The sequence below is a fragment of the Martes martes genome, assembly GCF_963455335.1.
Source record: "Martes martes genome assembly, chromosome: 2".
NCBI classification, from domain to species: Eukaryota; Metazoa; Chordata; class Mammalia; order Carnivora; family Mustelidae; genus Martes; species Martes martes.
This window is the reverse complement of record NC_137889.1, coordinates 142,762,909-142,789,536: the sequence shown is the minus strand read 5'-3', so window position 1 is coordinate 142,789,536 and position 26,628 is coordinate 142,762,909. Positions and strand designations below refer to the sequence as shown.

Here is a 26,628-nt window from a genome sequence, read left to right as displayed (position 1 = left end):
CCCCCCACCCCTGTACCTTACTGTCCTCACCTGGCAGTCCCCCATGCACCTGGCAGCTCCCCTACATCTGGCAGCACCCCACCCCCTACCTGGCCATTTCCCCATCCCCCACTAAGCAGGTGCAAACTTCTTAGTTTTGCTGGAGGCCAGGCCAAGGGCACAGCGCAGGGGAGAGGCTCCCTGCTGTAGAGTCTGGCCCCCCAACAGCCTGTCCCGTCTCCCTCCTGCTGGCGTCCCCGAGAGCATTGCTCATGGAGTCCTTGACCAAGCTGAGCTTTGTCACGTGTATCAAGACACATTAAAATATTATCACTAGAGACATTCGATAATTTCAAAAAGCCTGAGACTTTTAATGAGTAAGTGGTTGGATTAACAGTTGGAGAGGAGAAGCACTTCTCCTTTTTGGGTGGGGGACATTGCTGCGGGGTGAGGAACCCTGGCTGCATCTTGAAGCTAAAAGGTTTGGGCTGGGGTTCAGCGGGGGGCCCCCACTCACATCTCAGGGAAAGCTCCGTTTCCGGGTCCAACCATGTGCCAGGCGCTTGGCATCTGGTCATTCATGGATGCTCATAAGGAGCCCCGCGGTGTCCATGGCACGCGCTGGCCGCTCGTGGAACTCCCAGTGAGTTTAGCGAGGGCTGGATAGGGGGCCCCAGACACAGAGGTCAGGAGTCACTGGCATTTTTCTAAAGTTCTCCCGCGTGGTTCTCAGACAGAGCCCAGGCCTAGAACCGCCGGGTTAGCACAGTGGCTCTCAAACCTGGGGACGCGTCGGAACCACCATGGGGCTCATTAGAACACAGATCCCGGGGCCCCCATCTCCTTGTTTCTGGTTCGGCGGGTCTGGGGTGGGGTCCAGGAGTCGTGCATTTCTAACCAGTCCCATTAAAGCTGATGCTGTGGTCCAGGGATGACCCGCAGAGAACCACTGAGTCTGGGCAGTGCTGGTGGGGCGATGACAGATACAGAGAGGGGACAAGTCTCCCACGGGACACCCTTGCCGGCACATGGGGACGCGTCCTTTTGAGTCTGTCGGAGAAATTACTAAACCCCTGTGTGCCTTCACCTTCATCCTTAAAGTGGGGAAAACGGTGGCCTCCCTGTGTAAGTGCTTCATAGGGACTAGATCAATATGAGGTTCAATGAAGTCTTCCTTCTGGAACAATCCCAGGCCCAGAGTAGGCTCAAGTCCTAATTCTGATTATTTTTTTGACTGCTTCCTAAAGGATCAGTTGAAGGGTGTCCCCCTCTGAGCAGCCTTCTTCCTTCAGCCCCAGAGAGGGGGCTGAGCCACTCTTTCTTCTCTGACGGCGTGGTCTACCGTGTGTCTCCCCCATCCCACTGGGGGCCCCCCAGAAGCAGGGGCCAGGCGTGATGGGGGTCTGGAGCTCAGTGCCCCCCGTGGAGCCTGGAAGGAGGAGGCAGTGAGGGAGGTGGCTGGGGCTGCTTTCCCCGTCTTAGGATGTTCCTGTCGTGAATAGTCAGGCTTTACAAACCCAGAGTGTGTTTGATACCCCATACACCCGGAGCACGGATGCCGGACCCGAGTGTCTGCACACACACGGGGCCTCCACCAGCATTCACAGCCCCTGCCGCCCCGGGGGGCACCCAAATGCTGCCCCGTGGTCTCCCCACGTTTCTCTCCAGCAGCATGCCTGGCTGCCCCTGTTCTCTCTGCACCCAAGTCCCCTGCTTTCCTGACTCGGTCACCAGTGAAGGTGAGCACAGGCCCAGCAGGTGCTGGAGTGGGCTTCCGTCCGTCGTCCTCCTCAAGTCCCTCACTGCCTGCCTGGGTCCAGCCCCTAAGGCCTCTCTCCACCTGGACAGGAGCCTCCTAAGTGGCTTCCTGCGCTGGTCCTCATCGCGGCCGGAGACATGGCTCCGAAATGTCACTGGTCTCACTCCCCCACTTAAAACCTTCCAGCGACTTTGCACCAGCCTGTGAATACAAATCAGACCCGCTGCCTACCTCCCCTGAGCGCCCACACCCTCGTGGGCTTGACTGTGGCTCTCCTGCTCCAACACCCTCTGGAACTGCATTTCCCACTCTCCTCCTCTTCTGCTGCTTCTTGTTCTGGGCTCAAAGTTATCTGGCCCCTTTGTGACTCCTTCCCCTCCATGCGGTGACCATCCGATTTTCTCCTGGGTCCTCAGTCCTGTCTGAAATGAGCCTTCCTTGGGATCTGTCTGCACAAGGACAGGAGCTCTGCATCTGCTCCCAGGGAACTTATTCGTTTCCTTCATCACCGTGTCCCCACACCCAGCAATGTTCGAGAGCCAAGTGACCTCAGGGAGTCCCCATGTCTCTGAGCTTTGGATTCAGAGAAGGGCCGGATCAGTCCTGCCCTTTGGCAAGACCTCAGCCTTATCTGGGCAAAGGCAGCCAGCCGACTGTTCTGGAAGAAGCCGGGTGAGGCGTCCGCCACTCCACCCACCTTCCAGGTCTGGACTCTCCTTCCACTCGGTCGTGGACCTTCACCAAGTCACACACAAAGTGGGCCTTGGTGTGAGCCTGCGGTGGTGGCTGGTCGTGCCCATGGTGGAAAGGTTCCGTCTGAGCCTCCGAGGGGCAGCGCGCCTGTGAGCCCAGCGCCCTGACCACAGGTAACCACATGGGGCGGTGGGAAGGATGCCACCGTGGGGCCAGAAAACCCAGGCTGGAATCTGGTCTCTGACCCGCTTTGGCCTGGGGACCTGGGGCAGTCACCGCCTGGTGGAGTCTGGTTCCTCAACTGTGGAAAGGGGACCATCACATGCACCCCACAGCCTGGTCGTGAGAATTACCTACAATAACCTGCAACGTCTCCTCCTGCCCGGGGAGCGGGGACCCCCCTCAACCTCTGCCCCGGGCCCTGGGGACAGTGTCCAGAACAGAGTAGGTGCTCAGTCACTTGTCACAGTTTATCTTGGGGACAATGCTTAGGGGCTCCCTTTTATTAAAACAAGTGAACAGGCGGGGAGAGAGCTTCGAGCCTGTGTGGCTGGGGAGGGGCGGTGGGGACCAGGGTGTGTGGAAGGCCTGATAGGGCCCCAGGTCAAAGCTGGGACACAACCCAGCTCTTTCCGGACCGCTGGCCCTGCTTTCCCTGCCAGGCACGGTCTGCCCTGTGCCTTGTTTGAAGCTTCTTTCTGGGCTCCTGTTAGCCGGCTCCCAGGCTTGCCTCTCTCAGCCCTGTACTGACTGGGTTCTGCTCCTTTCTGCTCCCTGGGCCAGAACACAGGTTCCCATAGCTGATGGCTTCTGCATCCCTTCCAGACCCCGGACCTGAGCTGGAGATTTCAAGTCTGACAGGTTGGGAATTGACACCACGAAGGGGGAGGGCCAGGGCACATTCCAGGGGTCATTGCCACATCCCGCCTCCTGAGGCTGGGCACAGACAGCCATGGCCCTGGGGACGCTCTCTGTTATTGGATATGACTTCCGGCTAAGCCTGGGGTGGGGGGTGGTAAGCCAGCACCAGCACACAGGACACTGGGTGCTTCTCCTCTTGCGGACCTGAGGGAACCCACACTCTCCACCCTTCCCAAATGTTTGAGGCTTTGCTCCTCTGCCTCATTCGTGGTTCTTTCTCTCTGGAGTGAAGATACCCAGCTGAGAGGCAGGTGTGGCATTGGGCCTCCCGATTTTTACCAGATGCAGAGGTCTCTGGGGGAAGGATGGAGACAGGCTGGCCCCCTGCTCCCCCCCACCCCCACCCCCGCAGCCTGGCCCAGGATGTGAAGCTGGCCTGGCCTCAGTGAAGTTCCCACTCCGGTCCTCCTATTTTCCCTAAGGCCAATGTGGAGCACAACAAAGTTCTGTTACAATCTGCCTAAAGTAGCCCATGACCTCCGGTGGCGACTTCCTGGGCCCCCTGCTCTCTGTGGCCTGCCGGGTTGTGCCCTGGATGGGTCCTTGCCCCACACCCCTCTAAGTGCTTCCGCACCCAGGTGCCTGTCCTCATGTTCAGAGGCTGCCAGGTTGGGCCAGGGGCAGCCTCAGGGCCTTTGCAATGCCTAGAGAGGCCCCTAGGTGCTGTCTACATTGCCCGCTCACTCTTCGGGCAGAGAACACCTCCCCACTTCCACTCTGTCCTAGTTCGGGCTCTCTGGAGTTCTCTTGTCCCTAAAGGTGTTCGCTGGGGTGCGGGTCGCCCCGGGCTGTCAGCTCCAGGGCCTGGCACCTGGCAGTGGTTCACCCCTGTGCCCCCAGGGCCTGGAACGGTGCATGGTCCCAGTAGGTGCTCAGTGAGTACAGGAGGAAAGGGAGGGAGAAAGGGAAGAGGGCAGAGAGGAGGGCAGGAGCAGGGGAGGAAGGGGGAAGGGAGGAAAGGAGGAGAGGGCTCTGGGGCTTGGCGCTCCCAGGGACCTGGGTCCAGGCCCTGAGCGGGTGGGCGCTCGCTCGGCGGGCGCGGGGCCGGCCGGCAGGTGGCGGTGCGCCCTCGGCTGCGCGGGCGGCGGCGGAGCGGCGAGTCCCCTCCTCCCGCCCGCTCCCTCCCCTCGCCGGCTCCTTTCTCTGCGCTCTCGCTCGCGATCCCCAGCGCCCTCCCGCTCGCCCGGCCGCGGTCTCCGTCGCCCGCGCCCGCCCCGCCGCCGCCCCTCGGCGACCATGGCGCCCCGGGGGCCCCCGCGCGCCCCGAAGGGCCCCGGCCCCGCCGCTCGAGCCCAGAGCCCGGGGGCGCCGCCGCCGCCGCCGCGCTCGCCGCGCTCGCGGCCGCTCCTGCTGCTGCTGCTGCTGCTGGCCGCCTGCGGGGCGGCGGGGCGCTCCCCCGAGCCCGGGCGCCTGGGTCCCCGCGCGCTGCTGACTCGGGTGCCGGCGAGCCCGCCCGCGGGGCGCGAGCTGCCTGGTGGCGGCGAGGACCGGCAGGCGCGCGGCGTGGAGCCCGGCGACCCGGGGCTCGGTCCCGCTCCGGGTCCCGGCGAGGACGGCGCCCCCGCCGCGGGCCAGGGGCGCTGGGCGCGGGCGGCTCCCGGGGCCGGAGCGGCTTCGCGGGCGCAGGTCTCGCTCATCAGCACGTCGTTCGTGCTCAAGGGGGACGCAACACACAACCAGGCGATGGTGCACTGGACGGGCGAGAACAGCAGCGTAAGTGACCTCCGCGCGCCCCCCGCGGCCCCTGCCCCGGACCCCTCGAGCCCCCACTTCCGGACCGCCCCGCGGTCACCCCCGGCATTCTCGGCGACTTGGGGACGCGAGTCACCTCGGCGGCGCCCCTACTGGACTCTGGCCACGGGTTTCTTGGGGGAGAGGTCCCCAGATATGTGAAGATCCTGCCTCACAGGGTTCTGGGACCCCGAGCCACCTCGGAGGCGCCCCCAGTGGCCTCCGGATCCCAGGTTATGGGGTGGAGGAGGCTTCGGAACCCTGGTCACCTAGGGTCCCTCCTGGTCCTTTAGGACCGCCCCAACTCGGTGTTGCGCCCAGACCGCTCTCAGACTCCACCCGGTCCGCTCAGCGTTGTGTTCTGGGATTTGGGCTGCGGGAACCTCTCCACCCAGGTCTGCCCGGTACCCCGCTAGTGGTCTACCCTGGAGCTCGCTCCACGAGCTCCAGGAATTCCGCGGTCCGCTCGGCGTGGGATTCTGGGACCCCCTGCCCGGATTCCCCTAGTGCGACCCGGGGCTGCACCTGGAAGCGCAGGGACTGCGTACCCACGGAGTTGGGCGCCACGCCGCGCTCGCGACCGGCGGCCGCAAACTCCCCGCCCTCCCTCCGCCTTCTCGCGTACTCTGGAAGTTGGGCTCCCCCACCCTGGCCACATCTATTAGGGTCCTGGGTGCCTCCTTCCTCCAGCGCTGCGCTGTGGTTCCTATCCCTCTGGATACCGGCCCGTTCCTTTTTTTTTTTTTTTTTTTTTTTTTTTTTTTTTTTTTTTTTAGTGCTTCTTGGGGTTATAACTGGTGGGTTATCCCCAGTTTGGGAAGAGAGCAGGGAGGTGGCAGCTGTTAAAGGGGGGGGGCTGTTGTGTGGGGAGTAGAGATGGGACTCTCCGCTTACTCCCTGCCATCGGTGTTGACTTAGGTCTCCCCAGAGGCTGACCCCCACTCCCGCGGTTCTTTTCTTGGACAAAGTTCCGAGGAGGCAGCATGGGGCCAGCACCCCTGCATGCTTTGGGAGTGGAGGGATGGGCATCTGTGAGCTTCCTTACCCAGGAAAGGGGTGTAACACGGGCTCCAGGCGCTTTTACCTTTCTCTGGCCCTGCTGGGCTGATGCGGGTGGGGGCGGGGCGGATTGTGCCAGAGAAGGGAGGGGTGGGGGTTGAACATGTTGGACCACCCTATGGCTTCTCCAGCCGAATCCTGGGGCAGCGCATCCAGGGGGCAGCAGTGGCTGCACCTGATTGGTCCAGAGCCCAGGGCCCTGCCGGTCCCCCACCGGGTTTTTTCTGCCACCTCCAGTCAGACTAGAAGCCTTGGGTGGAGGGTGGGGGGCTGTTGAGTTGATGCCCAGGAGGCCAGCAGGGGGCGCTCAGGGAGCCAGGTGGAGTGGGGGTTGGGGGAATGGTGCCTTTCGAAGGTAGCAGGCTTCCCCCTCCCTTGAAGAGCCCTAGGAGATGGTCCCTGTCTGCATGGTGAGAGCTGGGGTCTCCCCATCCTGGTGGACAACCCCCCCCACCCCGTCCTCTGTGCTGTAAGCTCTGACTTAGGGACCTAAAGGTAACTAGGAACCCAACATTTCCGGGAACACGTGAGCATTTAAGGTCATCCCCTAGAGCCCCACTGTCTCAACTAAGCCTCCCACCCCACTGACTGAGGGGGATGTATCAGCTGCTGACCCAATCCCTTGGTCATTTTCCCTTCCTGGGTCGGGTGGGGTGGTGGGGGTGGCAAAAGGGAGAGGGAGGTGGTCAGGGGTGGGACTGGCACCTTCGGGACTCACCGGCTCCCAGCAGCCACCCCAGCATGAGTACAGAGCCAGAGGGCTGCGCACCTTCCTTGGGAGGGAGTGAGGAGGGGTTGGGCCTGTGGGGCTGGAGTTCCGGGGTGGGGGTGGGGAGCATCAGAGAAGCCGTCCTGATTTTGTTCCCTGGGAACTCAGGCTCAGGTGTGTGACTGCTTTGTAACTAGGTGGCTTGTATCCTGGCTGCTGGAGAAGGGGGCTTGGGAGGGGAGGGGATCTGGCTTCTCTTTGGTGGGGCAGGGGCAAGAGGTCCAGAACAGGAGAGGTGTGTTAAAGGCTGGATCTCTCCTCTGGCCCCTCGCAAAGGGGAGGGCAGGGATAGCATGTAAAAAGCCAGGCCCAGCCAGGCACTTAGCACACACTTAGGAGGCAGAAGCCAGAAGTACCTTATTCCCATCAGGGAGTATTGTTGGAGCAGCAAAGAGAAGGCAAGCTGCATGGAAATGTTGACCCAGGCATTTGGCTCCAGCACCTTCTCACTTCTGCTTCCCTTCTCCCGCTCACCCATCCTCTGGAATGGAATGTTGAGGCCAACTGCATTCTCTCTGGAAAAGCAGGTCACCTTCTGGCCCGGGGATCAGGTGGTACATTAAGAATTTCACCTTGCCTGGGGAAGGCTCATAGGGAAAGGGAAAGCCAAACCAAGTGCTTACATGAAAATGTGTTTCTAATTGTTACTTGCTCAGTGCACAGGTGGCATTGTTTTCTGGGCACTCGAAGAAGGTCTTAGAAATGTGCTTTGCTCCCTCTGTTCTCAGCGGGCAGCCACGGGGCCCGAGATATTAGCTGAGGCATTCTGCACTTGGTTTTGCCTGCACTTGAAGGCACGATTGGCTACAACAGGGAGGAAACAAACTTGAGGCCGATTTGCAGAGCAGAGCCTTTCGCAAATTTTATTTTGCTCCGTGTGTCTGGGTAGGGAGACCCCGGAAACTCTTCTTTGCAGATGTGGCCCCCGGTGGCAGAGGCAGTGTTCGCTTTACCGCAGCAGGTGTTTTCAAAAATTAAAAAAAGTGTTTGTTGAGAGGGACAGACTTTCTGAGATAGTGTTTTCGAGCGTCTGCGAGAAGGAGTCACAGGATTGCAAGAGACAAGCGCTTGTCGCTGAGCACTGGGAACCTGTGTGCCTTTTCCTTCCCACGGCCTGATTTCTTCCCGCTCCCATGGAGATAGGGAAGCCGGCTTGCCTGGAAGTTCAAACACTGCCTTTCCATCTGTGGAGCCGTAGAAACGAACCGTTAAATGAGCTAAATGAGTGTTTCATCGGAACCACTGGGCTTTGCCTTTGAGGGATCCAGGAGGGGCTTTGCCCTGAGGCTCCAGGTTTCCCTTCTCTTGAGCTGCTGCTTCTACATACTGCTTAGCTGTGGCAGGGTGTGGCACTTGAACTAGCTTTGGTGCCTTCGCAGCACTTGAACGTGAGCTTGCTGCGACTCGACCTAGTTGGTTCAGTGTTGTCCCCGCTGTCAGTAGATGAGCACCTCTCCCTGTCCCCCGCCATCCCCATCCTCACCCCCTCCCCCATTTTGCACATGTGCACCGTGCTGTGCCCACAGCACTTGGGATGTCCATGGTACATGGGAGCTGTGTACAGAGGTAATTCTGAGCTGGTCATCCACATTCTCTGCTCCGGGGTCTCTAGGATCTGGATATTTGCATCTCTTTTAGACCCAGGGAGCCAGAGCTCCAGATAGAGGGTGTGAATTGGGTCATGACAACTTGCCAGATGTCACGTTCCGGGAGGGCAGGTATATTAGTGTGCTTGGGCACACTCAGGCAGCCCAGACCAGGTGGCTTCAATGACAGAAGCGTGTTTCCTCCCGGGTCTGGAGGCTGGGAGTCTGAGGTTGGTTCCCTCACGTGGTCGTCCTCTGTGCGTGTCTGTGTCTCGATCTCCTCTTCTTCTGAGGACCCCTGTCAGATTGGATCAGGCCCACCTGACTGGCTTCATGTTCACTTTATTTGAACCTTTTTAAAAACCCTCCGAAATACAGTCCCAGTCAGAGGGGGTTGACTTCCACATATGAAGTTTGTGGAAGGGGCCCCAATTCAGCCCACAGCGGCGGGGAAGGGGTCTCTCTTACCCTTTTGTTCATGGAGTGTAATGTGGTGAATCTCAGGGTGGTCCAGCAGGAGAGAAGGGAGGGACACCAAAGGTAGGGTACGAGGGGCAAGTGCCATCTTCCCTGGTGGGAAAATCGGGGGGCTGCCTGGAGGAGGTAGTATTAGAGTGGGCCTAAGGAACGACTAGGGGAGGTATATGGGAGATGGAGAGGATCACTCAATGGGGAGGAACAGCATGGACAAGCTCTGAGACGTGGAAATTTAAAGATGTGTACCTGTTGTGTAAAGACCGTGGATGCATTGTGCATAGAGATGGATCAGAGGGAAGAAGTTTGGGAAAAACAGGGTGAAGTCAGCTCCTCAGGGAACCTAACGTGAGGCTGGAGAGCCCATGGGGGCAGGATGAAGTGGTGGCTTTGTTTAGTTTTATTTGGTTTGAAGGTTAAAAGCTTTTATTTAGAAAGGCCAAATGATTGTGGGCTAATTGGAACAGCTAGGTTGTGCAAGAAATGACTTGAAAATCCCCTTTCAATGTTCCCAAAGAGTTGATTCCGTTATATGTGCTTTATTCTCCCTGTGGACCTCCGACATCAGGGGGGTCAAGCAGAAATAGGGCTTAGGCTCCCTGCCATCGTCGCTGGGCTCCGGGCAAGGCGCTGGACCCCTGAGCAAACCAGCAGGTTACTCAGGATGGTGCCCGGGGAGGTCAAAGCTGTGGAGTGATCCCAGTTCCTGCTACAGGGTCCCCTCCACACAATGGAGGGGGACCTCTCAGGTGACCATGTGCTTTTCTGTGTATCACAGAGAGCTGGTGGGATTTGTCACAGAGACGGTGGTGGTGACAGACACGTGAGCCTCAGCGCCTGCTGGCCTGGGGTTCCCCGGCCTCATCCTTCCTGGCTCGGAGATCTTGGGCAAACTGACTCAGCTGGGTCTTGCCATCTTGCAGCCTGGCTAGGAAGCCTCGCTTTGGGCCTGCTTGGCACCTGAAGGAGGTGGTCCTTGTGCTCTGACATGGGCCTGGCCTACAGCAAGCATGCAGGAAGCTACATTGGGGTCCTATCTGAGCTTCCGCGAGCACCGGGGTGGGAGGGGGCTGGTGTGTAGCAATGGGGGCTGGAGGCGAGGCTTCTGGACAGAGGCTTGGAGGCGAGGCTGCTGGGAGACTGAGGCCCAGGCCGGACCCTGGAGGGGTGGAGGGAGGGAAGGGGGTGTGAGAGAGCTTTCCAGGTGAGGATGGACGGGCGGTGGCAGCCCCTTGCTCTGCAGGCCTCTCCCTTTCCCAGGGCCCTGCTGGCCTCACGGTTACTGGCCGGCCTCCAGCACACGACACCGTAAAGGCCTTCTCCTCAAGCACTTGTAGGTTCTCGAATGAACATGTCCAAATCCAGTGACAGAACTGACTTGCGGCCTGGGTCTGATGCCACGGTTTCTTGGAGGCGAGCTGGGTAGCTCCAGGGCACAGGGTCTCACTTTCAAGCCCGCTGAATGCTCCGTGCGTTATTTTGGAATTTCAGCCTGCCACCGTGCTGGCCTCCCGGCATTCCAGGGTTGGGGACTGGACTGGAGGGAGATGTCTGGCCCACGGGAGGCTGAGCTCTGGCTGTGTGGCATGTCAATGGTGACCAGTGGCCACCTGGGGCGAGGAGCAGATTGGGAGGCAGAGCGTGAAGGCCCAAAGCGAGGCATGGGGGGCCTGCAAAGCCCCAGGCACTGGGACAGAGAAAGGACATCCGTCGGTCAGGAAGCCGGGCTTGAAAGCGGAGAGACGGCCCCATTAATAAAGCTCCTGAACACGTTGCACAAATCTACTTTTACTTTAATAAAGTGGCTATTTAATCTGTAGTTGCATGAGAGTTCCTGAGAGTGTTTTAAAGAGGTCATAAATTAACTCCGTCCTTCTGCCGGCCCCTTCGGAGTGGAGTGTGGCCCAACGCAAGGGCTTTCTGGAGGGTTGCCTTTGTGTTTAATTCTGATTTTATTATTATCTGTCGGAAGCAGGCTCAGGCCCCAGAGTGGGGGTACGGGGTTGGAGCGGTTGGAAAATACTCTGGGAGGAGGCCGAGCCCCTGCGCCTTTCTTTGTCGAGAGAGACCCTGAGGGGGGAACTTGGCCTTGCCTTGTGTTTGGGGTATCTATCCTTTTGCCTCCAAAGATAGAGTTATTTATAGAATCTTACAAATGGCCTGTTTCATCCTCACCCCTCCTAAAGCCCAGTGTATATGAGTGCTTCGTGGAGCAGGGGTGCCGACGAGCCGAGATGCCGGGCCACCGCCACTGTTCCCGGCCACTGTCCCCAGATTTGGAAGCCCCGGGAGCAGGGAAACCCAGGACCCCCAGGCCTCCATCTGCAGTGTTTAGAGGCTCGAAGGCAAGCACTTGATCTGTTCACAGCCTGCTCTTTTTGCTGCGGCAATCCCGTGAAAGCCTCGCACTGGATGGGAGCTGTGCTTCTGCACATAGAGGAAATGCCATATAAACGTGAAACATGCCCAGGGTGGGGGTCCCCCAAGTATGATCTGCTCGCTTGCACCCCAAGTCTTCCTAGAGCCATGACTTTCCGGGCCCCAGGTCAGCAGGTCCGCGGGCAGTGGACGGTGGGGGCCCTGTGCTCGCTGGTACCCGGCAGGTGCACGCGTGCCCTGACCTGCTCCAGCTTCTGTGGGAAACTGAGGCTTGTTTTCAGCCTCCGGGGGAGTGGGTGGTGGGCACACACCCACCAAGGGCAGCAGCGACATCTTTTTAACTTGAGCCCTGTGGCTCGGGGACCCTTCACACAACGTGTCTTGTGCTTATCCTCTTCATCCCGACTCCGTTCCGTCTGTCGTCTTCAAAAATTAATAGGGATCCTTGAACGTGTGGGCTCTCGCAGGAGGACTGAAGGAAAAAGGAAACCTCGGATGCTCTTTGGAGATAGAAAAGTTCCTCCCCATTCTGTATTTCTGTAGCAGTCAGTGACTGTGTTTGCACAGAATGTTACAATCTTTTAATTAGTTTCTTCTCAGACCACCTTGAAGATCTTAAAATAACACCGTTTTCGGTAATTTTTTTGCAAAAGCAGGTAATTTCCTTGCAGCGCAGAGCTTGTCTTGACTTCAACAGGGCACACATCCCTCGCACGGCGCCATTTCCCGATGCTCAGAGATAAATTCGGTTTGAATCAAAGTATAAAAACAATTGCTTGTCATTTACATAGGGCTCCTGATGAGTAATAATGAAGTTAATAATCCCGGGCCCCACTGATGGGCTCATTGCTATGCCGGGCGCCTCACCTGCCTTCCCTCCACTAGCCCTGCAAAGTTGACATGATTATCATACCCACTTTCCAGACAAGAGAAGTCAGGTTCATGGCCACACGGGGGTGAGGCGGGCTTGCCGGAATCCACACAGGTAGTAAGGGTCCGAGTTGACATTTAATTTCTTTTCCTCTTAAGCCTGAGTGTTTTTTTTTGTTTTTTGTTTTTTTTTTTTTAGTTTTAGTGCAAGAGATATATTTTCTTGATTATTATTTTGTAATTCTAAATGCAAGTATCGTGAAAGTTACCGTCATTACCACTGGTAGGTGTCTGGTTCAGGGACTTTAAGCCACCAGCGCCCTCCGCCTCCAGAACTCACTCGTTTTTCTCAAATGGAAACCCTGTCCCCATGAAACACTAGCCCCCCCGTGTCCCCTGCCCCCAGCCCCTGGTGCCCGCCCGCTGTTCTGCTTTCTGTCTCTATGAAGTTGATTCCTCTGGCAGACCTCACGTAAGTGGAAACATACTTACATACGTTGTCTTTTTGTGACTAGCTTATTTCGGGAGCATAATATCCTCCTGGTTCATCCAGGTGGTAGCAGGTGTCAGAATGCCCATCCTTTCTTAGGGCTGAATAATAGTCTGTTGTCTGGGTGGACCACATCTTCATCTGTCCGTCTGTCTGTCTGTCCATCCAGGGACACTGGGGGGCTGTTCCTACCTTCCAGCTGTTGTGAATCACGCCGCTGTGATCCTGGTAGTACAGATACCTGATCGAGTCCTTGTGTCCACTTCTTCTGGGTGTGTACCCAGAAATGGGCCTGCTGAGTCATGTGGGAATCCCGGGTTGGTTTTGTGGTTGAGCCCCAGGTCTTAACTGGAGCAGAAATTGCTCTTGTGTCTGCCTTGAGTTTTGCCGTCCTGCCCGTTAGTTGCATGACTTCAATCTCCCAAGAAGCCCACCGCCTGCGTTTCTGGAAGAGAACTGTCAACCGCGTCTAGAGAGGACCCGGCGGCGAGACTGTGCGTGGGAGCCGCTTTTGTTTCTGCGTTCTTCCAATAATCCTGGATTCTGCCAGCGCGACCAAGGGAGGGGCTGTTGCTCAGAGCCCGGGAAAACCAGCTCTGTCTGTGTTGCAAAGTCAGAAGGAGGCTGGCTGGTCCGCTGCCCGGCCAAGGAGGGGGAGGAGGAAGCTGGCTGGGGCGATACGGTCCTGAAGTCTGGTGGTGTGCATTTCAAGTTCAAGCTTGTTCCGCTTCCTCCCCGCATTTAGGAGCTTTTCCCTATTGACTGCCGCATTGGCCGGTGAAATAATTCAATTTTCCCTCCGTAAAAATAAAGCACTCAATAAAAAATCTCATGTTTTTCTCAATTTATTCCTATCAATCCTGCTTAACCCCATCCAAGTTCATTTTCTGATTTATCCTTGGACCGTGGGATGGGGCTTCTGGGGGTTGATTCCTGCAGCAGCTCTGCCTCTGTGCTTTGAGGGGGCTGCTGTGTGCCTTGCTCGCTGTCAGGCGCTGTGGGCTGCCCCCCGACGCCCACTGAGGGGCTTCCTGGCTCCGGCGACCTGGTTCGGGGGGTTCTTAGCTCTCTCTGTGCCATGGATGGCCCTACTCCGAGTCTGGAGGAGCCCATGGAACTTTGTCAGGATGTCGTTTTAATAATGAGCATAAAAGAAAATCTACAGCATTCAAAGGAAATCAGTTCTATGGCAATGTAGTTAGTGAAATACTGAATTTCTTTCTTTCTTTTTTTTTTTTTTTTAAAGATTTTATCTATCCATTTGACAGACAGAGATCACAAGTAGGCAGAGAGGCAGGCAGAGAGAGAGGAGGAAGCAGGCTCCCCGCCCAGCAGGGAACCCGATGTAGGACTCGATCTCAGGACCCTGAGATCATGACCCGAGCCGAAGGCAGAGGCTTTAACCCACTGAGCCACCCAGGCGCCCCCTGAATTGAATTTCTTTACCAACATAGTAAAGGAGCCAGCAGAAGGCAGAGGCTCGTATGTGTGTAGGAGTAACAGTGACGCGAAGTGGGCCATGGCCCGTGGAAAGAGAGGGGAGAGACAGACCCTGTGGGAATGATTCCTCTTCCCTGCTCCCTGTGTACTGTGTCCCCCAGGCTCCAGCCCCTCCTTGGCCTCCCAGGCCCCAGAGCCTCTGGGCTTTTGTCTGCTTATTCTCTGCTCTCCCCCAGTGCCTGGCGCCTAGTAGATGCTCAGTAAGCCTTTGAGTAGGAGAGGAGTGACTATCAGTCTTGAAGGGTGCCAGAGCCCAGAGGCCCAGCCCACTCCCCTGTTGGGGAGTGACAGGGCTAAGGCCCCCTGTTCAGCTGACTGCTCTTTGAAGCACTAACTACTCCTCACCCCTGAGCAGACAGGTGATGTTGGCTTCCCGGAGACATAGAGAGGTCTCTTTCCTGCCTGAGATGAGACCGAGAGGAGAGCTATCCGGAAGCTTCTGACTCATGGCAGTGGCTGTGTGGCCAGGCCCTGGTTCCACCAGGTCTCCTGCCTTTGCCCTTTGGCCAGGAGCCAGGGTGCTCTGGTGAGAAGGCACCTGCTCTGGAATTAGGGGCTTTAAATAGCACCCCTGGTTCCAGCCTCATTTCATGGATGTGAGACAAAATGTCCGGGAGACGGCTGCGCTAAGCTTCTCTACCAAGACTGGGTGGGCTAGGGTGCTGCCTCCAGCAGAGCTGGCCCAGGATGTGGCTCTGGAGCGGCGGGAGCACTGGCTTTGGAGTGGCTCTGGAGTGGCAGGAGCATTCATTCTGGAGAGGCTCTGGAGTGGCGGGAGCACCAGCTTTGGAGCAGCGGAAGCATCAGCTCTGGAGTGGCGGGAGCACCAGCTCTGGAGCAGTGGGAGCACTAGCTCTGGAGTGGTGGGAGCACTGGCTCTGGAGAGGCTCTGGAGTGGCAGGAGCACGACCTCCTGGTGGCCTGAGTACCCTTCTCTGGTCCCTGCGGCCCGTCCATCTGGCTGCCAGCAGCCCCGCACTGAATGGTCCCTTGGGCCAGCTCCCCGGAGGAGTGGCCTCGTTCCATGTCACTCTCCTATGTCGTGTGTCCCCTTCAAGATGTCGTCTTTAGAGGCTGGGGTGCTGGCAGCACCCCCTTACTGTGTCCCCCTTCCCCCACCGACATGCAGCACACAGAGCCCAGGGGAGCACACGCCAGCTGGTGTCCTGTGTCCTGGTCCCCACAGTGACTGCTGGGACCTGTGCCTGCCCTGGGGCACAGGAGGAGATTGCTGGTGTGTGCAGAAGCTGGGGTCAGAGGAACCCACTGAGCAGATGGGGGGGGGTGCCTGTCCGAGCCAGGGGGTCCGATGTGGGTATGTTTCTAGGACGGTTGGCTCAACGACGGCTGCGCCAGGCCCAGCGGTATTCATGAAACATGGGGGCTTCGAGAATCCGCTTGTACAGAGACTTTCTCGTTGATGGCTGGCTTTTCACAAGTTTCTTGACGTGAATGATTGCCTGGAATGCGCTCTTCTTAAGAGCAAGTCAGAGTTTCTTTCCATCCTGTCCCAGGCGAGCAGAGGCCTGGGCCGGCACAGGGAAATCTAAAACCTGCGGCCCTCAGGGCTGGTCTGGCTGGAGGGAGCATTGGGGCCACCTTCCCTAAGATCCCTCTGCTTCCTGTCTGCCCCCCCTCCACCAGGCCAGCCCTGGACAGTCAGCAGCGCCCTCTCTGACACAGAGAAAGCAAGAAGGACGAGCCCTGGACTCCAAGGTAGCCTTGTCCCCGTCTGCCCACCCAGCCTGTGGCTGCCTCACTCCTCAGGGGTATGGAGGAGAGGGGGGCTATCCATGTGTCATGTTGGGGAAGGAAGAAAATCGCCCTCAGTTCTCCAGGGAACAGGGAGTCCTGCCTTCCAGAGCGCTTCCAAATGGCCTCTCAGTGCATGCTGTCCACTGAGGAGTTCAGGGAATGGTTGTCAGGGCAGGGTCTTGGCAGCACCGGGCTGGAGGCAGGACCCGCTTGTCTTCTGCCCTCAGCTCCTCCTCTCTCTCCTGGGGACACATTTCCTGGGCCCCCTCCCTGCGGGCCAGGCATGGTTCTTGGCACGTCAGCAATGGACGCCCTTCTGAGCCGGCCATCAGAGGCTGCCCGCCGGTCTCCGGGCTCAGCTGCCTCCACAGCCCCGGAGCTGGGGCAGGAGCCCCACCTGTTCGTGCCTATGGCTCACAAGACCTCATGTGTTAGTCCCCGAGTTGCCTGTGGCCCCAGAGCAGCGCTCGGGATGGCTGCTTTAAGGACGAGAGGCTGCAACTCCGTCTGGGGCCAGCAAGACCCTGGGGCTGGGCTTGACCTCTGCTTTGTCTCCTTCAGGGTCCCCAGAATTTTTGTGGGGATGAATCCCCTTGTCACCCGGCTCATTGGTGGCCTCTCTCTAGTCCCATAGAGGAGCTTGCGACCATGCCCAGGTCTGGGGTCTTGGGAGCACTGAGAGGGCTTTGAGAGGCTGACTGGCCGTGTGAGCCCACCTGTCCTGGCTGGAGATGGGCAGCATGGAGGGTGGCCCCATCTGCCTCCACATCTTTCCCCCAACACAGCATGACCCTCACCTGCTCCATGGGCTCCCGCACACCCACCGACTCCTACCTGTCCCTGACCACACTCAGGCCCTCTTCACACCCACGGCACCCCACGGGGCTGTCCCCTCTGCTCTGCTGCCTCCTGGCTACGAGTGGCCCTGGGCAGCTGTTAGCCTCATGCGGTTTTGTCTTTCTCATCCTTAAGGACAGTAATGAGATCGTCTGTGACCTTGTGGACCAAAGGCCAATTCAAAGGGCTGGCCTGGGTGCTGGGCCACTGGCTTCTGCCCAGGGTACCCCTCCTCACCCCTGCTACACTGCCCTCTCCTTCAGGAATGTGGTCCTTCACTCTGGGCCTCACTGCCCTCCTTCTCCGAGGCTCCTAATGCCTTCCTGCATACCTCTGGGGTTGGCTGGCCCATCCTGGGGGGGGTTCTCTGGGGTGCAGTGGTGTCGGGCCAGAGGCCCCCCTGCCGGAAAGGAACCTGCCAGAGAGTGAGAGTGGGGTCAGCAGTGAGGCTGGCTGGAGGTGCTTAAGCCCCAGACTCAGTGCCCCCCAAGAGTGGTGGCTGAGCCCCACCCCTGGCTGGTGTGTGGGTGCCGATCCACGAGTTTGGGGCCATTTCCAGTCTGGGGTTTACTGGAATCCAAAGCTCCCCCCGAGGGTGACATTGGCAGATCTTGTTCTCAGTGTGATGGGAGGAAGGCAGAATGCCAGGGTGACCCCCCCACTTGTCAATGACCCCCAGTTTTATTGACACCCACAGGGCTTGGCCTGAATTCGCACTTCCCTCACAGGGCCTTCGAGAGAGTGGGTTTGAATGGTTGATTTGCTCATCGGACCCCACCTGCCACAGGGTGGAAGGACTGACATGGCCAAATGAGGCGCCATCCCTGTCCGGCGAGGGGACGGACGATGACCTGGGGACACAGGGCAGGAGTGGATGGGAGGCTGCCACAAAGGAGCACACAGGTGTGTGTGGGGTCTCTAACTGGAGTGGGGGAAGCAAGGGCCCATGTGAGTCAGTGGTCAGGGAGGGTGTCCTGACGGAGGGGGTGGCATTTCCCCGAAGTCTGTCGGGGCTGCAGCCATGTTGTGTGGGGCTCTGTCCTGCTCTGGACCTGGAAGGAGTGTGGGGGATGGTGGCTGGGCTGCTTGTGCTGCCTGTCCTCTCCCAGGCAAGTCCCCCCACCCCCATGATGGGGGTGCACGGTGCCCACCTTGTCATAATATCTTGGGTACCCAAGTTGAGACAATTCACGTAAACTCCGGTCACCAAGCCCAGTGCCCAGGAATGGGGCCCGGGGACCTGTCACCTGCTGACCGCATCAGTCATTCCTGGACCTACCATGAGAAAGGCGTTTGGGGGATGTGGGGTGGGGGTGGTCCGCTAGCCCACGGGACAGGTGCCCACAGGACTCTTCCAGGAGCTCCTGCTACTCGGTGGGTACTGGGAAGGTTTATGGCAGGGCTGAGTCCGGGCGGCAGACTCACCTGTGTGAGAAGTTTCTCGTGTCTGTAGTTCTTCCTTCAGTCAGTATATTCTGGGTCCCTGTCCTCCTGCCAGGGGACAAAACTGGCCCCTGAGCCTCCCCACCTGGAGAAATTTTGGAACGTTTCCCAGAGGTGATGCTCGGGAAAGGAAGAGGAGGGAGGGAGGGCGTCTAGGTGGTGGGAACAGCAGGGCACAGACTCACGGAAGAGCCTAGAAGGGAGGGTCCTCGGGCAGAGCCAGGAGTGGCTGCTGGGTCTGCCACTTTCCTACTTTTTGTTCTGGCGCCTTCTTTTTTTTTTTTTTTTTAGATTATATTTATTTATTTGACAGCGATCACAGGTAGGCAGAGGCAGGTGGGGGTGGGGGGCCAGGCTCCCCGCTGAGCAGAGAGCCCAATGCGGGGCTTGATTGCAGGACCCTGAGATCATGACCCGAGCCGAAGGCAGAGGCTTTAACCCACTGAGCCACCCAGGTGCCCCTGTTCTGGCGCCTTCTTAAAGGCGTGTGTCTATGGGCGTCCTCTTGAAATTCTGCCGAGTGCCTACGAGTCCCACCCGCCAGGCCATCAAGGAGGAAGCAGTGCGGGAGGCAGAGGGGCGTGGGTGAATGCCTGAGATGCTGTTGGCTAATCCTTAATCCCTTTTATTCCCGTTCCACCTGGAAGAAAGCGGAATGGCATTTTTTTCTGAGTGGTGCAAGGAGATAATGAAGGGTGTCTGTTTCTGCATAATTCTGTCAAGAATGTTCCCAGGCTTCTGCGTGGGGAAGTCCCCTTCCGTGACCTGAGTCTCCAGGACTCCCCTGCCTGGAGGGCCTGTCTCCCCGTACCTCCACTTGGAGGCAGAGGGTGAAGAAGGGGGCAGAGTGCAGGGGATGCTGGGGGTGACAGCTTTCGTGTCTTTGCCTCCTCTCCCTTGGCCCTCCCGGCTTCTCTTCCTACCCCAACTGGGCTGCACCGTCGGCACCATGGGGTTCCACCTGACTGTGTTCCAGCCGACTGGTCAGACCTTCCTGCCCAGGCTGAAGGGGAGGTGAGTTTGGGGTGCCTGTTCCTATGTCCACGCTTACCCGTAGCTCCTGCAGTGCTGTGTGAGGAAGGGAGTGCGTTAAGCAGGGTTCTTGATGACAAGTCATAGAAACCTGAAACCAAGGCGCTTAAGTGAAAAGTAGAATCACAGGTCACAGATACAGGAAGCCCAGGGTAATGACTTCAGGTGTGGCTGGCTCCAAGGGCCCTGTGGTTGGCCCCAGGCCCTCTGTCTCCGTCTCTGAATCTGGGCTCGGCTTCCCTGTGTGTTTGCCTCCTTCCGATGGCCCACTCAGGTCGGGGGTCTGTGAGAAGCTGAGGCTATGCCCCCCGTGGTTCCCAGCAGGATTCCGGAGCTCACACACCTGACCAGCACCCATCATCCCTGCTCTGAGCGCCAAGCCCAGACCATGCCCAACCCTCGAACTGCGTACACTGAGGCTAAGTGGGAGCGTTTCTGGGGGGCACCCTACAGGGGGCACGTGGGGAGCTGGAAGGGGGCCGGGCTGCACCCTTGGTCTCCACTGGCTTTGTGGGCAAAGGGTCATGCTCCCACCTTGGGAGGGCATCTGGCACCGTCGCATGGCCTCCCTTCCCCTCTCCCAAAGCCCCTGCCTCCCACCTCTGTTTGCATGGACAAGGCCAAGATGGCCTCCATCACTTTGCTTTTGGTGGTTTACTGTCTGTTGAAGCCCCAACCCAGGTGGTCCAGGGCCACTTGGCTCTGCTTGGGGCTGTGTCCGCTTCCACAGAGCTTGCGAGTGAAAGAGGACCTCCCTGCACCTAACCCCAGGATGGCTGGGCTGCTTCTTGGCCGCTGTGTCCTGTGGATTCCCTAGAGCAAGGCTGGTGGGTAGAGCTTTGCAGCCGCAGGTGGCTGGGTGAGGTGCAGGGGGGGTGGCCCTCAAGCCCCGGGCACAGGCCCCAGGAGGGCTGGAGCAGGGCGGGAGGTGGTCCCATCGGGTGGAGACGGGGGCTGAAGGCAGCCCGGGGAGGGGTCCCCTAACAGCGCGGGTGTCCCGGCCCCGAGACCATCCTGTCCCCGAGCTGTGACGTTCCCTCAGGGAGTGGATGCCCTTTGTGAGGGACTTGGCTGCGAGTCTTTGTTGGTGTCTGATGGGAGCCGCAGGAAAAGGTGAGTCACAGATGTCTCCTCGGCTCTTCCGAGAAGGAAGCCAGCCCTGCATGCGGTGCCTTTGCCAAGAGGACAGCTGTCGGCTGGGGAGGCTGTCATGTGGATTCACTCACCCGCCCATTCGTTCATTCATTCACTCACTCACGTGGGCACCTACTATGTGCAGGATGGCTGCTGGGAGGAGATCCAGGACAGACTCACGGGGTCTCAGCATTTCCAGGGGATTGGGATCCCTCCAGTGACAGGAAGCTCACCCCTTGCTGAGACAGCACATTCCAGGATGTCTGGTCTCTGCTGAGAGTGGCTGAGGTCAGCAGTGCGCTGGGGTTGCAGTGAGAAGATGCCGCCCCAGGCGGGGCGGGTCGTCTGATGGATGTGGGGATGCCTATCTTTGCTGGTTGGGTTTCTGGGCTGTGAGTCTGTTCGACTCAGAGTGGGGTTAGGGCCAGGTTGTGGGGGGGCAGCTTTGCCTCCCTTGGATGGCAAACGCTGGAAGGCAGGGGGGGAGGGGGAATCTTCGTGAATGTGGAGCAGCACCACACAGCGGAGGCTGCCCAGCCCTGGATGGGTCCATCTGGTAGCCAGCGGTGGGTGGGAGGCAGGGGGCCAGTGTCTACGGCTGGGCCCTCTGCTCAAGGCCACGTCTCTCTGTGTAGGCTCTTGGGGCTGCTGGAAAAAACTCCCACACCCTTGGTGGCTGAGAACACAGATGTATTCTCTTGGGGTTCTGGGGTTCGGAAGGCCAAGGTCAGTGTCACTGGGCTACGGTCAAGGAGTCAGCAGGGCAGGTTCGTCTGGAGGCTCCAAGAGATGATCTGATCCCTCGTGTTTGTCATTTTCAGGAGGTGCCTGTGTTCCTTGGTGGGTGGCCCCTTCCTTGCCCCTCCCCAGCCTCTGCTCTGTGGTCACACCTCCATGACTCTGACTGTCCTTGGCCCAGGGCTACCTTTCCTCCCCACGCTGAGCTCTGCTTTCCATCGCATGGCCTTCTGAGTCACGTCTCCCTCTGCCTCTTTCTTGTAAGGACCCTTGATCCCATAGGGTCCATCCTGAACATCCAGGGTAACCTCCCATCTCCAGATTCTCAAAACCACCTGCCAAGTCCTGTGCAAGGTCCCTTCTGGGTTCAAGGGCACCTTTTGGGGCTGGTATCAGCTGCCACTGCCTTCCTCTCCCACTGGCGCCCCCGGCCCTTACACGGTGCTCTGACCGACTGTTCTTGGGTCCCCCTTCCCCATCTGTCTCTGGGTTTTGCAAATGGGCCATCTTTACCTAGCCTGGCCTCCTAACCATGGGCCTCCCCTGCTTTGGCCGCACCATGGCTGGCACTGGAGACCATGATAGTCTGCCCTCCATCACCTTCCCAGGACACTGTGCCCTGCCTCGGGACCTCAAGGACCCCACGGACCCCACAGCCTTGCTCAGGCCATGGCTCTCAGATAGAGCGGGTCTCAATGACCCTTTGTGGGATGGATGGCGAACAGAAACGTCCACACTCGAGTTGCAGATAAATGAGAGGAAAGCTATTTTTAAAGCACATTTAAGCAGTTTGCCTGACCCTGGGCCTTTTCACCCATCCTTCTGTCTGTAGAACTATGTGGGTATCCCACGAGGCTGAGTCTGCACGCTTTTCCTGAAGACAAAGGTTTTAAATCAGTTTGGAGGCAAAATTTGGCCAACTTTAAACGACAGCAAATCAGCAAACCCTTCTTGAGCAGGTGCACATGGAAGGCAGCTCCCCAGGGCGGTGTGGACGGCTGCAGTCTGTGCGCCCGCGCCAGAACTGTCCGTGGCCCGTGGCTTCTGCTCGCAAGTGACTTCTTCTTTAATTGTGCGTGGGTGTCTGTGACGACAGCGCATAAATGAACGAGAAGGAAAAATACCCAGCAGTTAAGTCGGGCGCAGGGAAAGAAGCCATGAGGAAGGTTCTTTGGGTGGGTCATTCCTGCCTACAGGAGCCAGAGGACCTAGGCAGGGCTCCCGGGAGGGGGGCCGGGTGGGTTTTCAATGTTTTTCAGATGCTGATGGTTGAGGGGTTTGCGGAGGGAACTACTAAGCTGGGGTCGGGGTGGACAGGATCCCCTGTTAGCTAAGGGGTGGCCGGAAGACCAGGGCACCTCTCCAGGGCCTGACTTCCCCATATGCATGTGCGTGAGTGGCGGGCTCGGGCCCAGCCCCTGGATCAGCCGGGAGTCCGGAGGACCCCTCCAGAAGCAGATAGTCGTCTTTGGAGGTTTGTGAGCCGGTGGACTTGGCTGAAGCAGAAAGTCAGATGAAACGCAGAGGAAATCCGTGCAAGGAGATCCCATGCTCCTAATGGCACTTGGCCTGCTTGCCTCCTGCTCCGCCCGTCCTCACCTCCTCGCTGCGCTCCGTAAATGGATTCTAATAGCTTTCTTCTCTTCCATCCCTCAAAGAATGGCCTTGGTAGCCAGAAAGGAAATTAGTTTCAGGTGGAGGCCAAACTGTTAATTACCTAGAAATCACAGGAGGATTTTTAGCCTGAAAAAGTTCTTTTTTTTTTTTTTCTTCTTCTTGGGTTCAACTTTTCATGGATATTAATTATAGATATCGGCTTTAGCCCGCTGAAATAATTCCTCTCTCAAGAGATTGGAAGACTTTTCAAAGGCTGTCCCCTTGTTCAACACAATGCATATTCTTTTCTCTGTGTCTGCTGAGTGGCTGGGATGGAAATATGAGATCGGGGCATCGAAAAATGATTGGATGCCTTTTCTGTGTTTAACTGAAGGCTGATGCTGTCCCCTGTGTGTGTTTCCAAATCTCTGAAGCCAGAGGGGACTCAAAGAGAAAGGTCGAGAAGGCAGGCCTTTAATGTCGTGAATATTAATCCTGATAGAAATGTCACGACTCTTCTCTGATATGGATGTGTCTGCCCCCCCGCCCCCATTCGTATCCGTGAAACATCACCCCAGGGCCTCCTGGTGCTCACGGGGGGCATGTCCCAGGCAGGCTGAGACTCTCGTGTCCCTTCCAGTCGATTTTCTGGAAATATCTACTCAGCATCCTCGTTCCAGCCATTGAGACTTTGAACAAGCTGGCCGCACACCATTATAGAGCAAAGATGTGTCCTCCACAAAACCCTTCTCAAGCCCAGCATTCCCAGGAAGAGACCAGAGGGATCATTTCCAACAAAGGGGCAGGCTGCTATCCTTAGGGGGAGAGGGGCTGGTGGAAGCCCCCCCCCCCCCCAGTCTGGAGCGTCCTTGTGCAGACACGTGTTTCTGTGCCCAGAGAGTGGCCTCCTGGGTGCCTGCACGCCCCCCTGTTTTCCAGCTCCTTCTCAAGTTCACGTTTGGATACTGTGCAGTGGGAAGTGATTTCGGGGGTGGGTTGGTGTGAAATTTTCGACAAACCGTTTTAGCACACTGCACATTTAATTTCTTTTATGTTTCCAAGTTGCTCTAGAAAGTAAATGATTAATTAAGCGGCACCCACACAGTTTTTTTTTTTTTAAAGAATGATTTTTCAAAACAGAGTAATGCCCCAGTGATTTGTCAGAGAGAGAGAGAGAGAGAGAGAGAGAGAAGGCTCTAATAAGCAGAATGTTGTTCAATAAATCATAATTACTTATGTGGACAAGTGCGTCAGCTCGAGGGGGCGTGCCCTGTTACACGTCTGATCATGCTGACTTTCTCTTTCACGCTACAGAACTGGCAGCAGGCCTGTGGTCGACCAGATGTCCCCAGGCCCTCTTGGGCAGAACATGAAGCACCTTTTTTATTTTTCCCTTGAGTCCCTGAACTGAGGTCCTTGAAGAGTTACTCTGAAACTTTGGTGTGTCTCCGACTCTCCTGGGGGAGCTTGGTATGAAGACCGAGGCTGGAACCCCCCTCAGATGTCCTGGGCGGGAGTTAGCAGGGTGGGCCTGGCGTCTGCATCTTGAATGAGCTCTCTGGAAGTGGGATCCGCACCTCCGTGGGAGAGGCCTCTCCCAGGCATGGTGACCTTCCCTGTGTACCCCCAGGGCCCTCCATCTCAGGGTGTGCAGGAGTGAGAATTGCATTCGGGACAGGCGAGACTCCCCTGATTCTCTGAACGTGTGTGTGGACTCTGAGAACGTGAATCAGTGTCAAGGGGGCTGGTCAGAGGCAAAACTCCCTGGGCCTCTGCTCTGTACCAGGCCCATGTGTGCATGTGGGACGCAGAGAGAGACACATAAGCTCTGGCTTCCAGAAGCCCCCCAGTTCAGCAAGCAGATGGATAGGTAAGTGCCAAGCAAGGCTGGTGGAACAGAACAGTGGGATCAGGGTGGGCTTTCTGGAAGAGGAGGCATTTCACTGAGACTTGGGGAATTGACTGAGTCACATTAAATTAAGTACAGATGTATTAAGTATCCTCTGGGGGTCCAGCCCTGTGCTAGGTGGTGGTGATTTGTAACAGCCATGCCACACAGATACTTGTCTTCGTGGAGATGATATTTTAGCAGAAGAGAGGGACACCGAACCTAAAAAAAACCAGCTAAATAAAATCAGATGGTGTTCAGGGCTCGGGAGACCATCAGACAAGTGATGACATGCAGGTGATAGAGGAGGGGGCGGTGGGGGAGGTGAGAGATTCGAGTCTCCGGAGGTGCGGAGGAAGGAAGCATTGCAGGTCTGAGCAGGGATTGGGCTTTGCATGCGTGGCGGATGGAAGGAAGGACAGTGGCACGTGACCCAGTCATCTCACTGCTGGGAGATGAGCACCCAGAGAAGGGACCCTGCCCACGAATGTTTATAGCAGCGCTGTGCTTCATCTCCCCGAGGAAACAACCTAAACGCCGCCCAGCCAGTGAATCGGTAAACAATGACATTTGTCTGCACAGCGGAGTTCCCACCATTGGGTCACAAGAAGGAAGGGAGTGTGACATGCTCTACGACATGGGTGAGCTTTGAGCCCAGGGTGCTCAGCGAGAGAAGCCAGACACAAAAGACCACGTGTTCTGACTCGTGTAACCCATGCGCACGTTCAACCTTGCATGAAGAAAGAGGAAAAAAAAGAAACCAGAATTACCTAATAAGCCCATACCTCAGAGGGCAGTGTCCTCTGGGTCCTTTGGGCCATTTCCTCCCCGCCCCCATTTCTTCTGTGTGAGCCAGAGAGACCTTCTGGGAAGTGTATAATTCTTCGTGCGCATAACTTCACCCCAGGACCCTTTTTCTACGTCAGCGGAAGTCCTCCGAGAGCCGGAGGCGACCCCTGTCATTGTTTGGAGCCATTCTCCTGCTGTCATCCCTGGAAGGGTGCTCGTGGTTTATTAGAAGCGATGGTATTGATCCCGTGAACCAAACCAGCACCCTTGGTTGTCACCCTATCCACGTGTCTAACGCTTTTCTAGGACCAGTTTGCTGGAAGGGAGTCATCAGGTCCAAGATCATGAACCTCCAGCAGACTAGCCGCGGGAATGTTTTCCAGAAAGATCCACTGTGCATCCTAGAATCGCAGTGTGCCTCGTGTGTGATGAAGTGACAGGCACGGGCATCACAGGGGCCCTTTGGGTCTCCTACTGGGAAGGGCTGGGCTGGGGTGGGCTTTTTGGAGGAGGCGCGCTTGGCCCCACGGGCTGCTCTGGCGTGGTGTGTGGTGGGGGGGCTCGTGCAAGGTCTCGACGGCTAGAATGTAGACACCTTTGTCTGGGGGAGGCCAGGGAGCTGCGGGTGCGGAGCTGTGTGCCCCCCCAGGGGCTGGTCGGAGTGGGAACCTCATGCGGGTGTGGCCCACACAACCCGGCCTCCCACCGGCCTTGGAACTGCACAGTTGAGCGTGGGCGAAGCTGTTCCGTTGTGACCCTGCGCTTGTTAGAGTCCATTGTTTGGGGACATGAGGCCGGCCCTGAGTGGTTTTCTGTGATCTCACAGCGGCTGCGGTTACCTTCTTCCTGCCCGTGTCGTTGCCAAAGCTGGACTAAAGGATTAGAAGAGAAATCCAGGAATCTTGGCTTCATTAGTGCTTTCATGACGTGTCCCGCTGAGTCCTTGCAGTTTTCCTGGGTGTTGTGGAGTGTTCTGAGCATGCTGGCTGGGGAGGTCAGTGACTCAGGAGTGACTTGTTTCTCAGGGTCCTCTGTTGGTCAGCACCTGAGGCAGTGAGTGTCCTCGTCACAGGGAAACACCGGGTCACTGCTAGGGGGCCAGGCCCGGGCCTGCAGCAGTCACGCCGGTGTCCTGGGAGGACTGGTTCGCTGGGACCCAAGGCTTCCGCTGAGGGGCTCCCTGGTTTCCAGGGACAAGTGAACTTT

General features: G+C 57.7%; 1 protein-coding gene across 1 annotated transcript in view; it reads left to right on the top strand.

Moving 5' to 3' along the window:
* Positions 1-4,588: 4,588 nt before the first annotated feature.
* The window catches only part of SORCS2 (sortilin related VPS10 domain containing receptor 2), a gene marked incomplete at both ends in the record, with an annotated part of 422,366 nt that continues 400,326 nt past the window's right edge, over positions 4,589-26,628 (top strand). Inside the window, one exon of the mRNA XM_080797075.1 lies at positions 4,589-5,065. Coding sequence (XP_080653201.1) covers positions 4,589-5,065 — 477 coding nt within the window. The remainder of the gene's footprint in view (positions 5,066-26,628) is intronic.